The sequence below is a fragment of the Carettochelys insculpta genome, chromosome 20 (genome assembly GCF_033958435.1).
Source record: "Carettochelys insculpta isolate YL-2023 chromosome 20, ASM3395843v1, whole genome shotgun sequence".
NCBI lineage: Eukaryota > Metazoa > Chordata > Testudines > Carettochelyidae > Carettochelys > Carettochelys insculpta.
This window is the reverse complement of record NC_134156.1, coordinates 19,133,995-19,145,534: the sequence shown is the minus strand read 5'-3', so window position 1 is coordinate 19,145,534 and position 11,540 is coordinate 19,133,995. Positions and strand designations below refer to the sequence as shown.

The following is an 11,540-nucleotide window of genomic DNA, read 5'->3' as shown; positions in this document are numbered from 1 at the left end:
AGGCATTATTCAGGCCTTGATCCTGCAAAGACTTACACCCATGCTTCACTTTACACACTGTGTGGAGTCCCATTGATTTCAATGGTATTAATTCCAGCTTCTAGATGTGAGTATATGTATTATTCTTTGCAGGACTCAGGCATTGGAGTGCAAGATCTCTGTAACAGGGAGCATCTCTTACTCTGTGGTTGAGCAACACTTATCTCATGGGCACCATTTGCTGTAAGCAGAGCTCTTGGGCAGCCACCCAGGAGAGATTCATGTGCCACCTAACTAGTTAGTAGAGTGCCCATAGGCAGGCTTGAACCTGGGATCTCTGGAGTTTAGTGTAGGTGCCTCTAGAGCTTGAGCTGAAGTCCAGCTGGCTCTTAGCTTATGCTGTAGAGGACACTTATTCTTTCTCTGTGAAGTGGTCTAGGTACCACTACATGGGACATTTAACCACACATTGGTGTGTGGTTTACACCAGAAACTTGTAGGTTGTTTTTTTTGGTGGTGCTTATGCTTTGGTGCACCATAACAAAATTAATTCTGCCTAGGGATGGAAAAAAATACAGGGAAACCTGCTCATAGGGTATTTGGGAGGATAAAGATTGCGAGGCTCTCAGGCCTTAAAAGTACCTAAGCCAAACAATTAGATAGAGCGCCAATGTTGGTTGTGGCATGTAGGCAATTCAGTAATAGCACTGATAAATAATAACTCTGTAGTGACGCTACAACTGGGTGTGTACCTTCCAGTGACGGTATGCTCAGCAAGTCCATGAGCACCTGAGGAGTAAGTCGGAATAAAGCTGTGTGACAGTTGGGCAGCATTTGGTTCAAATGCTCTGTCTGTCTGAGGAATTTTGTGATTAATGGTTTATTTCCGCTTGACCTAAATAAGCACCAAAGAGAAGGGAAAAGCTTCTTGTCGCTTACGTACTTCAAAAAAAGCAAAGCTGGAAATTGACTGGGTGCAATACCATCCCTGCTAATCAAGCCATGTTTTCTCCCTTCCAGCTATTCCTCACTGCTGTCTCGAACCCTGATGCTTTTTGGAATGAGTGCGTGTGGCAGGAAGGCTCTGACTTTGCTCAGCAGCGTGTTTGCTGTCTGCGGCTTGGGGCTCTTAGGAATTGCAGTGAGCACCGACTACTGGCTCTACCTGGAGGAAGGAATCATCCTGCCCCAGAATCAGACCACTGAAATCAAAATGTCACTGCACTCTGGCCTCTGGAGGGTCTGCTTTTTGGCAGGTATGGTGCTTTGGACAAAGAACTGGGAGCCCAGCTGTTTAGTTGGCATTCCTGTCTTTGCTGTACATGACCTGCCCGGCCTTGGGCAAGTCACTCAGCTGCCTCTGTGCCTCTGTTTCCCCACTTGCATAGGGGCATCGTGTGGTGTCATTTCTTACACATTCAGTCTGCCCTGAATGAGCAGTGGCCCAGAGCCGTGCAGCTCAGGCGCACAGCAGGGAAGGAAACACTTGGGAGTTCCAACTCTGCCTCTGGTTCTCCCCATACTCCAGCAGGGAAGGAACTGGCTGCGGGATGCAAAATGGGAGGGGCTAAATCGAGGCTCTGCACTTTGCTCCCTTCCACACCCTTTCTGCCTGCCTGTACAGTGGGGAGTAGCAGCCCCATGGAGGGAGCTTCCCTCCAGAGGCAACCGGTGTGAGTGTTGCAGACAGTGCACTGGCCAAGGACCCTTGCCCTCCCCTTCGCTGCCTCTGCCCACCCCCGCCCCACCCGTGCCCCACCCCTCCCCCACCCCTGCTCACTGCTTCCTGTGGAAGTGCCACATCATTTCTGGTGGGTGCAGGGGCGTTCCCACCCCCGCCCCCCTGAACTGGCATGGACTAGGAGTGGTGCCTTCAGGCCCTGCTGCAGTGGGGAGGGGCAGGACTGGCTGCTGCGGGGAGGGCAATGCAGGGGTGCATGTGCCCCCTGTACCCACTCCTCCCCTCCCACCCCCCATTGCCTATGCTTCCCTCTAGCCTCAGTGCAGTGACCTGGGATGTAAGCAGTCTGTATAGGGGAGCTGTGAGGTCTCCCTCATGGGGTGCTGTGAAGTCACAGTCCTGCTCTTTTTGTTTATAAAATGATTTGTGATGTGGCGGTGTCGGGTGCTTTAGAGAGGCCAAAAACAATCATCACCAGAGTCAGTTTCCCCTGCCAGTTCCTTAGGGGGTTACAAGGCTCCATCACTAGGTTTAAAACAGTCTCAGGCCAGAATAATCCAAATAGCTTTCCTGAGGGGACCAAGTTCATGGCAGAGGGGTTGTGTGGATGGCCCATTTCACTGTTCTGTTCTTTTTACCCAGAAGTCTGTGCGTTTTTGATTAAGCATATGTTTCGTATCAAATGCTAATCCTTTGTTTGCCTCCTCAGAAGGCATCCAAGCCAGGCCCTCTCTAGTGAATGTAGAACTGCATGGCCTGTCGAAGTCCTGCATGTTGCCAATTAGCCTTCAGAGTTTCCTCCTGTTCAGCAGTGGATAGTTACATGCAGTTTATGCTGTAAAGCTCCATCCACTTCCCCTCTCTGTTCAGTGAAAACTGGGTGTGAGGATTCTGGGGGTCATTGCCCATGAGCCCCTCCCCTTTTGCCCCATGCTTCACCCATGCTCTCCATCTGGCACCTCTGTGCTGCTTCAGGTGAGTGGGGGAACTGTCCCACCCCTCTCTGGAGTGGCAGGGCTTGAAAGCAGTGTGAGCAAAGGACATGCTGGATTGGGGGAGGGAAAGGACTGCTCACCACTTCTGGTGCACTGGGGCAGCATGGACAGGGATTGGGGGAGACCCGAATGCTGAGGTTGCATTTGACTCCTCATGCACCCCACTTGTTGCCCTGTCTCTCTCTTCACTCTACGACATGAGGTGCTGAAGGCAGCCTTCGCAAGAAATGCCAAGATAAAGACAGGCTCCAAAAGGGGGAGCAGGCCCTGATTAACTGTGACGATAATCTCTTCAGCCAGGCACAGACTGTGGCCTTATCCCCCACAATGGTCATCAAGAAACACACACACAAAAAAATCACTCAGGCCAGTTTGGCTTCCAGTCAACCTCTACATGCAATAAGGAGGGGAGTTATTTAAAAATTCTCCTCACTGTACAAAATGTTCTGAACTGCAAAGGTCACATTGCCAGGTCAGCAGTAGATTGGATCTATCTCAGAACACCATGCTGCCAGGCAACCCTTTAGCTCTAAAACAAAAGGTTTATTATAAAGAGAGACCAAGAAGAGATGAGGAGTTATTAAATGATAAAGCAGTTACATATGTACAAAGATTCAAAGCCCATCAATCAGGTTCCTAGGCAGTATTGCTGGCTTGAAGTTCTGTCTAGAATATATCCAGAGCTTGGATGGGTCATTGGCTCCTTTGTTCAGAGCTTAATTTGTAGATAAGTTACTCCACAAGCAGGAATGATGACAAAATGGAGATAAATTCCTTTGCCAAGCTTGGAATTTCTATGTCCCAAACACAAGCTTCACCGCAGGTGGGCATGGAAAGACAGAATTCTGTCCCTAAGCAAACCATATGCTTTGCTGACTCACCAGGTTTGTCCCACAGTTGCCTTCAATGGGCTCATTGTACACCTGTGTTCCCTTGATGGGCCATCAAGCAGGTTAGGAAGGGCTGATGCCCATCAGTCTGCACAGTACAAATTTGAAATACAGATCTACCCTACATTTCTGTTAACTCCTAATACAGTATTGATACAAACATATAAATAAGATGATTGGATTTGGTGAATCATAGCGTTTTCACAGATATCTTACATGGCATATCTGGTCAGAATCCTAGCAATTTGTCATATTGTGGAGCCCAGTATTATAAAAATCGCTCCTAGATTGCAACAGTGTCACGCTCCCCATAACTTTACCCATCTGCTTCCCATACTTTGGGCTCTGTTCTTTTTCCATTTCAACTGCCCTCCAAGAAATGTGTAGAATGACCAAGAGGGTGAGTCTCAATCTGTATCTGTGAAAACGTCACGGAGTCCTGTAGCACCTTAGAAGCTGACAGATTTTTTTGGGGCATAAGCTTTTGTGGGAAGAACCCATTTCATCAGATGAAGCGGGCTTTTCCCACAAAAGCTTATGCCCTAATAAATCCATTGGTTTCAAAGGTGCAACAGAGTGAGAGTGCTGTATTTGTGGAGCTGACGTGTTTGATGCAGGAGACCAGCTCGTAGTATTCCCATAGCTATAACTCTTTTGCTGGTGACATTTTAAAAAGCCAACTAGCAAATCCCTCAAGGATGCGATAGCTAGTAGGCATCTTTCTTCAGCACCACATGCTGACACTTCTGACTCAGAGCCCCAAAAAGCAAGTTTCTGTTGCATGCGCCGAAATGGATTGAAAAAGCCCTTCTATGAAAGCAAACATTTTAATGCAATTACAAGCATGAATCAGACTCTCCTCCCTGCAGGTGAGGAGCACGGCCGGTGTTTTACTATAGAATATGTCATGCCCATGAACGTCCAGCTGACGTCTGAATCGACAGTCAACATTCTAAGTAGGTGGTTTATTTGCCTTTTTGTTTTTATCACATATTCCTTGCAGCCTGTTAAAATACTCAAGGCTCATCAGAAAATTACTTCAGAACTCAAAGCGAGGCTTCTGATGTCCTGTTCGTGTTGTGTTGTAAAGTACGACCAGGTGGTTTATGTACAACTCCGCTTTCTACTTGGTGAAATGCCGAACATGCTCAGAAGTGCCTGATTATGAGCAGGTTTACACAGCAGTTATTTTGAAATAACAGCCATCATTTCAAATAACTTTCCTATCGTCTACTCAACATAACAACTATTTTTAAATAATTTTGAAATAGCAGTTGACTTATTTGGTAACTGGTAAACCTCATTGCACAAGGAATAGCCCCTATTTCAAAATAGCTATTTTGAAATAGGGTCTGTTTAGACAGGGAATAGAGCCTATTTTGAAATAAGCCATAAACAGATAAGCCAGTGGCTCTAATTTGAAATAGGCTCTGTGTGTGGACACTGTATTTTGCAATAGCTGAGGGCTATTTCAAAATGCATTTTGAGTGTAGCATCGTTATTTCAAAATAAGCTCTTCCAGAATAGCTTATTTTGAAATAAGGCTGCTGTGCAGACAAAACCTCTGTCACCCCATAGTGATGGGAGGTTTAAAGTTGCTTCAAGCCAGGCTTGTCGCTGGCACTGATTCCTGTTGCTGAAGTGGTCAAGACCCGGGGGGTGGGGGTGGGGGGGGTTGAATTAAAGGATTGCACACTGCAAAAATGACCCCAACTGTACATACAATATGATGGGGGCTAATTTAGCTACAACTCATCAGGAAAGAGATCACAGAATCACAGGGCTGGAAGGGACCTCAGGAGGTCATCTAGTCCAGCCCCCTGCTTCAAGCAGGATCAACCCCCACTAAGTCATCCCAGCCAGGACCTTGTCCAGCCAGGACTTAAAAACCTCAAGGGATGGAGAATCCGCCACCTCTCTAGGCAATGCATTCCAGTGCTTCACCACCCACCTGGTGAAGTAGTTTTTCCTAATATCTTACCTACACCTCTCCCTCTTCAACTTCAGACCATTACTCTTTGTTCTGCCATCTGACACCACTGAGAACAGTTTCTCACCCTCCTCTTTAGAGCTCCTCTTCAGGAAGTTGAAGGCTGCTATTAAATCACCTCTAAGTCTTCTCTTCTGTAAACTAAACAAGCCCAAATCCCTCAGCCTATCCTCATAGGTCTTGTGCTCCAGACCCTTAATCATTTTTGTTGCCCTTCACTGAACCTGCTCCAACAAATCCGCATCCTTTTTATACTGGGGGGCCCAAAACTGGACACTATATTCCAGATGTGGCCTCACCAGTGCCGAATAAAGAGGAATAACTACTTCTCTAGATCTGCTCGATCTAGATCTTGGAGTCATCATGGATAGTTCTCTGAAAACATCCACGCAGTGTGCAACAGCAGTCAAAAAAGCAAACAGGATGTCAGGAATCATTAAAATAGGGATACAGAATAAGATGGAGAATATCTTTTTGCCCTTTTAGAAAACCATGGGACACCCGCATCTTGAATACTGTGTACAGATGTGGTCTCCTCATCTCAAAAAAGATATACTAAGATTAAGAAAGGTTCAGGAAAGGGAAACTAAAATGATTAGGGGTTTGGAGCAGGTCCCATATGAAGAAGAATTAAAGAATCTAGGGCTTCTCAGCTTAGAACAGAGGAGACTAAGGTGGGGAATATGATTGGGGTGACCATACGTCCTGTATTAGGTGGGACAGTCCTGTATTTGGGATGCCAAAAAGCATCTTGACCTATTTTTAAAAAGGGATGAATTGTCCCATATTTAAGGCCCTTCCTCCCCTTTTCTGCGCGCAGGCACCACTGCTGGCGGAAGTCACTTCCCCAGTCTCGGGAAGTGGGTTGCGGTGGAGCGTGGGCAGCTGTGGCTCCCTGGGGCTCTGGGACAGGGCTGGTGGCTACCGCTTCCCCAGGGCTCCCAGGTAGCACTTGGGGCTGCCGCTTCCCCAGGTTTCTGGGGAGCACCGGGTGTTGCCACTTTCCCGGGCTCCCGGGGAGCGCCAGCAGCTGCCTCTGGCTTCCAGGGCTTGACGGAGCCAGGAGGAGCTGCCCCTCCCCCCATATCTCCCTGTCCCATATTTGGGACAGGGAGATATGGTCACTCTAGCTATGGTAGGGGTATATAAATTTAGGAGTGGTGTATATAAGAACCAGGGGACACCAAATGAAATTAATGGGCAGCAGGTTTAAAACAAATAAAAGGAAATTCTTCTTCAGACAGTGCACAGTCAAAATATGGAACTCCTTGCCAGAGGAGGCTGTGAAGGGTAGGACTATAACAGGGTTTAAAAAAGAGCTAGATAAATTCATGGAGGCTAAGTCCATTACTGGTCATTAGCCAGGATGGGTAAGGAATGGTGTCCGTGGCCTCTCTTTTTCAGAAGCTGGAGATGGCTGGCAGGCAAGAGATCATTACCTGTTTGGTTCACTCCCTCTGGGGAACCTGGCACTGGCCACTGTTGCAGATGGAATACTGGGCTAGATGGCCTATGGTTTGACCCAGTATGACCAGTCTTATGTAGCATTTTACATTCTCTCCCCACTGGCGGCAAGAGCTGATGATGAATAATCTGCAGCAGAAGGTCTTAGAGAACATACAGGTTGGGGCATTGCACGCTGATTTAGCCCTCCTTTGCAGTGGGATAAGGATGGAATATTCTAGCTCTCACCGTAAGGTTCTAGTTTTGGTCTTGCCACTTCTAGATATGACCCTTACCCATGCTTAGCACATTTTTGAGATGCTAAATAAAAGTGCGTAGTGAAAAATCTAGCAGTGATACTGCACATAAATAGTGGGTGTATATTTATAATGTTTGAGGTGGAACCAAACATGAACAGATGTTTCTGAAGTTGCAGTTGTGCCTGGCTCAGGGCAACTACTTGGCGAAATAGGTTTGGTGCGTGAGTATGGGGAGTGAGCACCAGCACACACATGAGACTCAAAGAGGGAACAGGAAAGGACAAAAAATTCTGGGAAATGGTATAAACTGAAGACATCATGGACCTGTCCTGTGCAACTTAACCCATTTCTGGTGTTATTCTGGGAGGCACTAACCCTGTTCTCATTTTTCCCTCCCCCTTTTACAACCAGAGATGATTCGTTCAGCTACTCCTTTCCCTTTGGTCAGCCTCTTTTTCATGTTCATCGGGTTTATACTGAGCAATATTGGACACATTCGGCCTCACAGAACCATTCTGGCCTTTGTATCAGGCATCTTCTTCATCCTGTCTGGTGAGTTTCATTGACAACATAACATGGCCCTTGCTGCCTTATCTGTCTTTGTTTTTACCAAATGCCTTTGTACCTTGGGGGTGGCAAACAGTGTTCCCACTAACTTTTTCCATCGGAGGCAGAATATACTTTGTTATGTGCACCAATGCATATTGAGAGGTGCACCACCAGTAGAAACACATGCTGTGGAAGATGTGGGCACTCTGCTAATCAACAGGGTGGCACCTGTGTCTCTCCTTTGTGGCTGCCCAAGTGCTCAGCTTACAGGGAACACTGCTGGGAAGCCATGTAAACCTACAGATCAGTAAAGCTGTGTTAAGCCCTTACATTAGGCTGTATTGTCTGATAATATTTTTAAGCAGAACCCCTCATTGAAATTAATGGTGAGATGGCACATTACGTCTAGACCTGGTCAAAGTTTTGCCCTCAAACCTTTTTTTAAGATGGAAAAATGGCTTTTCAACAAGAGGAAGTGTTGTGGGAAATTTCCTTTTTTTGTCAAAAATGTTTGGACTTTCATCAAGAGCTTTATGTGAAAAGCTTCATAGAAAAAGTAGAATTCCCAATGAGGCGTAAGCCTGACTGCTTCACTTGATCTGTGATGTGATGCCCTGCAGTTTCTGAGGCCAGGTCGACACCTAAGGGACAAAAATTGATGTAAGATACACAACTCCAGCTACGTGAATTGTGTAGCTGGAGTTAATGTACTTTGCATCCATTTTCTGTGCTGTCCCTACAGCAGGAGGTTGATGGGAAGAACACTCCTGTCGACTTCCCTTGCTCCTTGTGACTGAGGAGTAGTGAGATCGACAGTGGCACCCTCAACTTTGAATTTAGCGCAGCCCTCTAAATCAAACCCAGGAAGATCAACCGCCAGCACATTGATCTGACGGTGAGTGTAACCAAGCCTTTATACTGGCACAATATATTCCTCTGAACCTCAGGAATTCCAGACCTGTTGAACCAAAGAAAATGGATATTTACATCTCATAGGATACATTTCGGAAAAAATACTTGGCCCTAAACCTATTCTCTGTAGTTCTGATAAATCTTTTCCTTTTTTTTCTGGAGGCCTCTGAAAAAGAGGTTGTGGTGAGATTTTCTTTTTTTGTACTTGTTGGAATTTTCCAAGAATGAAGTTTAGCTTATTCTTTCAGTCATGTAGGAGGCTTTGCAAGCTTCTTCAGTGCCGTATATAAATGGTAGCCCTTTAATAGCCTAGTTTGGGAATGCAGTGGCATAATGAGACACGTAGGAGTTTGCATCCACAAGGCCCCATAGTCTTATGGTAAGTCAGTCACAGAGGAGGTTTAAAACTTTGAAATAATCAGCTGGGATCTTTTTATGTGAGACAAGTGAATGTTTTATTCATAGTATTAGAGGAATGTAGAACAAGCAGCTGTGACAGGCGTTTCAAAGCATTTTTGTACATGGATCACTTGTGGTTCAGAAGACTCTTGCTTAAGAACATGATGGTGTGACTGAAATGATATCGGTGCATTGATCCGCTCAATGGGTGAGAAACCTGTTTCCCCAATATTTTGAAAAGCAAACTGCGTATTTTAAACTTTAGTTACAGATTTTCCCTTAAAGGAAGAACCACTGCGAGTGGCTTTGTGTCTTTACTGAAGAACATTTCCTTTTGTTGTTCTTCCTTCCCAGGTTTATCTCTGGTTGTGGGGTTGGTGTTGTACATATCCAGCATTAACGATGAGATGCTGAACCAGACCAAGGACTCAGAGACTTACTTCAGTTATAAATACGGATGGTCATTTGCTTTCTCGGCTATCTCTTTCCTTCTCACAGAGGTAAGTGTCTGTCATGAGCTCTCTGGAGTGCCTCTAAGGCTATGCCTACATTGCCCCATAGCTCAAACCACAGAGATAGGACTGGTGCACCAGGGTGCACCGAAGGGCTGTGCTCTATATAACTCCCTGGGGTGGATATTAACTAAAAGGTTCTGCGTCCCCCTTAACATAGTTCTCTTCAAACAGGACTCGACTAATGCAAAGCACCTTTCATTCCTTTTATTCAGGTCTTCAGCGTCCACAAAGGGTGTTACAGTGTGGCACTTTTGTGCTCACTGGTATTTATGCCCCCTGTAGTTAAGGTTGCCAACTTCCCTGACCGAATGGACTGGATGGCATTTGCGGCAACAACATCCAGTTGGGAAAGTCGGCAACCCTACCAGTAGCCCAAACTGGAGGTGAGGGTAGACATAAGCTTAGTCAACATGTTGTGCTCTCAGGATATTGACTGTTGGGCCAACCCGTCAGGAATTGGTTGTTTGATAAAAGGACTGTGGTGGAGTTTGAAAGGGCAAGACTTGGTTGGTGCCCCCAAATTGTTAGCAGACGTGTATATGGAATGACAAATAAATTAGATGATCCTGAGGCCATCGACTGAGTCTGTGTCTCCTGCCACCCAGGGCAAACCCTGAATTTCAGTGGTCAACAGTAACTTGAATCAAGAAAAGCAGGAGCGCCTTAGGGATGGGTGTATTGTTATCTCTGTGTCTGAGATGGGCAAGCAGAGGCAGAAGTGACTTACCCAAGTCAGGAGGCCACTAGTCACTTTTGAACTCGTTTGCTCTCTTCTTTCGGTGGTTTGTTCCCTGTCTGGTTCTGACAAACCCAGGGGTGGTTTTGTCCAGTATTGGGTAGTTGGACTCCATTTTTGAAGCAAAGTCATACTGGTGGGGGGAAGGATGGCCATGCTCGTAAAAATAGCACCTCTTGTGCAGCATGACCTCATATGTACTGTGTGAAAGGCCATGCCTGTAGGGGTGGTATGCTGTGCTCTTCAAAATAGCTTCCCTGTGTGCAGCATAACCTTGTATGTCCTGTGAGTGAGAGGTCATGCTGGTGGGGGCGAGGTAGTGCGCTCCTCAAAATGGTGTCCTCCTATGAAGCGTGACCTCACGCGTGTGGGGTCATGCTAGCAGGAGTTGTACGACATCATTCCTGAAAGTAGTTGAATGGCCACCCGATAACCCACGTTTTACCGCGAGTCATTTGCAGCGCAAGGCAAACAGCTAGGTCTTCTGATGCCCTGCCCACCGGAGCATGCTGTTTTCATAACTTCACCGTCTTGTTTGTCCATGGCAATGCCAATACAATGCCCAAGTATCATTCGTTCTTTAGATTCAAGTGTCCCCCAGTTCTCTTCCTTACGATTTGCGTTTGTTTCATTTTCTCCCCTTCAGAGTGCTGGTGTGATGTCCGTCTACCTGTTCATGAAACGCTACACAGCCGAGGAGATCTACAGGCCCCACCCCGGCTTCTACCGCCCCCGTCTTAGCAACTGCTCTGATTACTCAGGACAGTTCTTACACCCTGATGCCTGGATGCGTGGACGCAGCCCCTCCGATATTTCCAGTGATGCATCTCTCCAGATGAACAGTAACTATCCTGCCCTGCTCAAATGTCCCGATTATGATCAAATGTCCTCCTCCCCGTGTTGAATGGCAATTAACCCCATTACCTACTTGAGATTAAGAGCAAGCAGCTGCTGTGTCCTAACTCAGTTTGTCATTTTTAGGCCACTCTTTCAGGGCAATCCTCTATTTATATGGTCATAAATGGTGTTAATCCTTGCCTAGAGAGTGTGGGTGTTTGTTGGTTTTTTTTTTTTTAATGATGCTTAACCTGCATATATGAAACACGTCTAAGGTCCTGATCCTGAAGCCAATCCACACACGCAACCTGTAGTAGCTTTGGATGGGGACTAGATCCAGAATTGGGTTTAGAA

At 46.4% G+C, this 11,540-nt stretch overlaps 1 protein-coding gene across 1 annotated transcript; it reads left to right on the top strand.

Moving 5' to 3' along the window:
* Positions 1 to 1,027: 1,027 nt before the first annotated feature.
* CACNG5 (calcium voltage-gated channel auxiliary subunit gamma 5) lies at positions 1,028 to 11,253 on the top strand. The gene is made up of 5 exons (XM_075014753.1): positions 1,028 to 1,235; positions 4,415 to 4,501; positions 7,650 to 7,790; positions 9,453 to 9,598; positions 10,996 to 11,253. The coding sequence occupies exons 1-5, from the start codon at positions 1,028 to 1,030 to the stop codon at positions 11,251 to 11,253; spliced, it is 840 nt and encodes a 279-aa protein (XP_074870854.1).
* Positions 11,254 to 11,540: the final 287 nt, after the last annotated feature.

Bases quoted from the DNA above. Each gene is read 5' to 3' on its own strand.
- CACNG5 (XM_075014753.1), top strand. From the start codon at position 1,028: ATGCTTTTTGGAATGAGTGCGTGTGGCAGGAAGGCTCTGACTTTGCTC. The intron at 4,502-7,649 runs GTAGGTGGTTTA...TTTTACAACCAG, and splicing joins ATCGACAGTCAACATTCTAA to AGATGATTCGTTCAGCTACT. The intron at 7,791-9,452 runs GTGAGTTTCATT...CTTCCTTCCCAG, and splicing joins CATCTTCTTCATCCTGTCTG to GTTTATCTCTGGTTGTGGGG.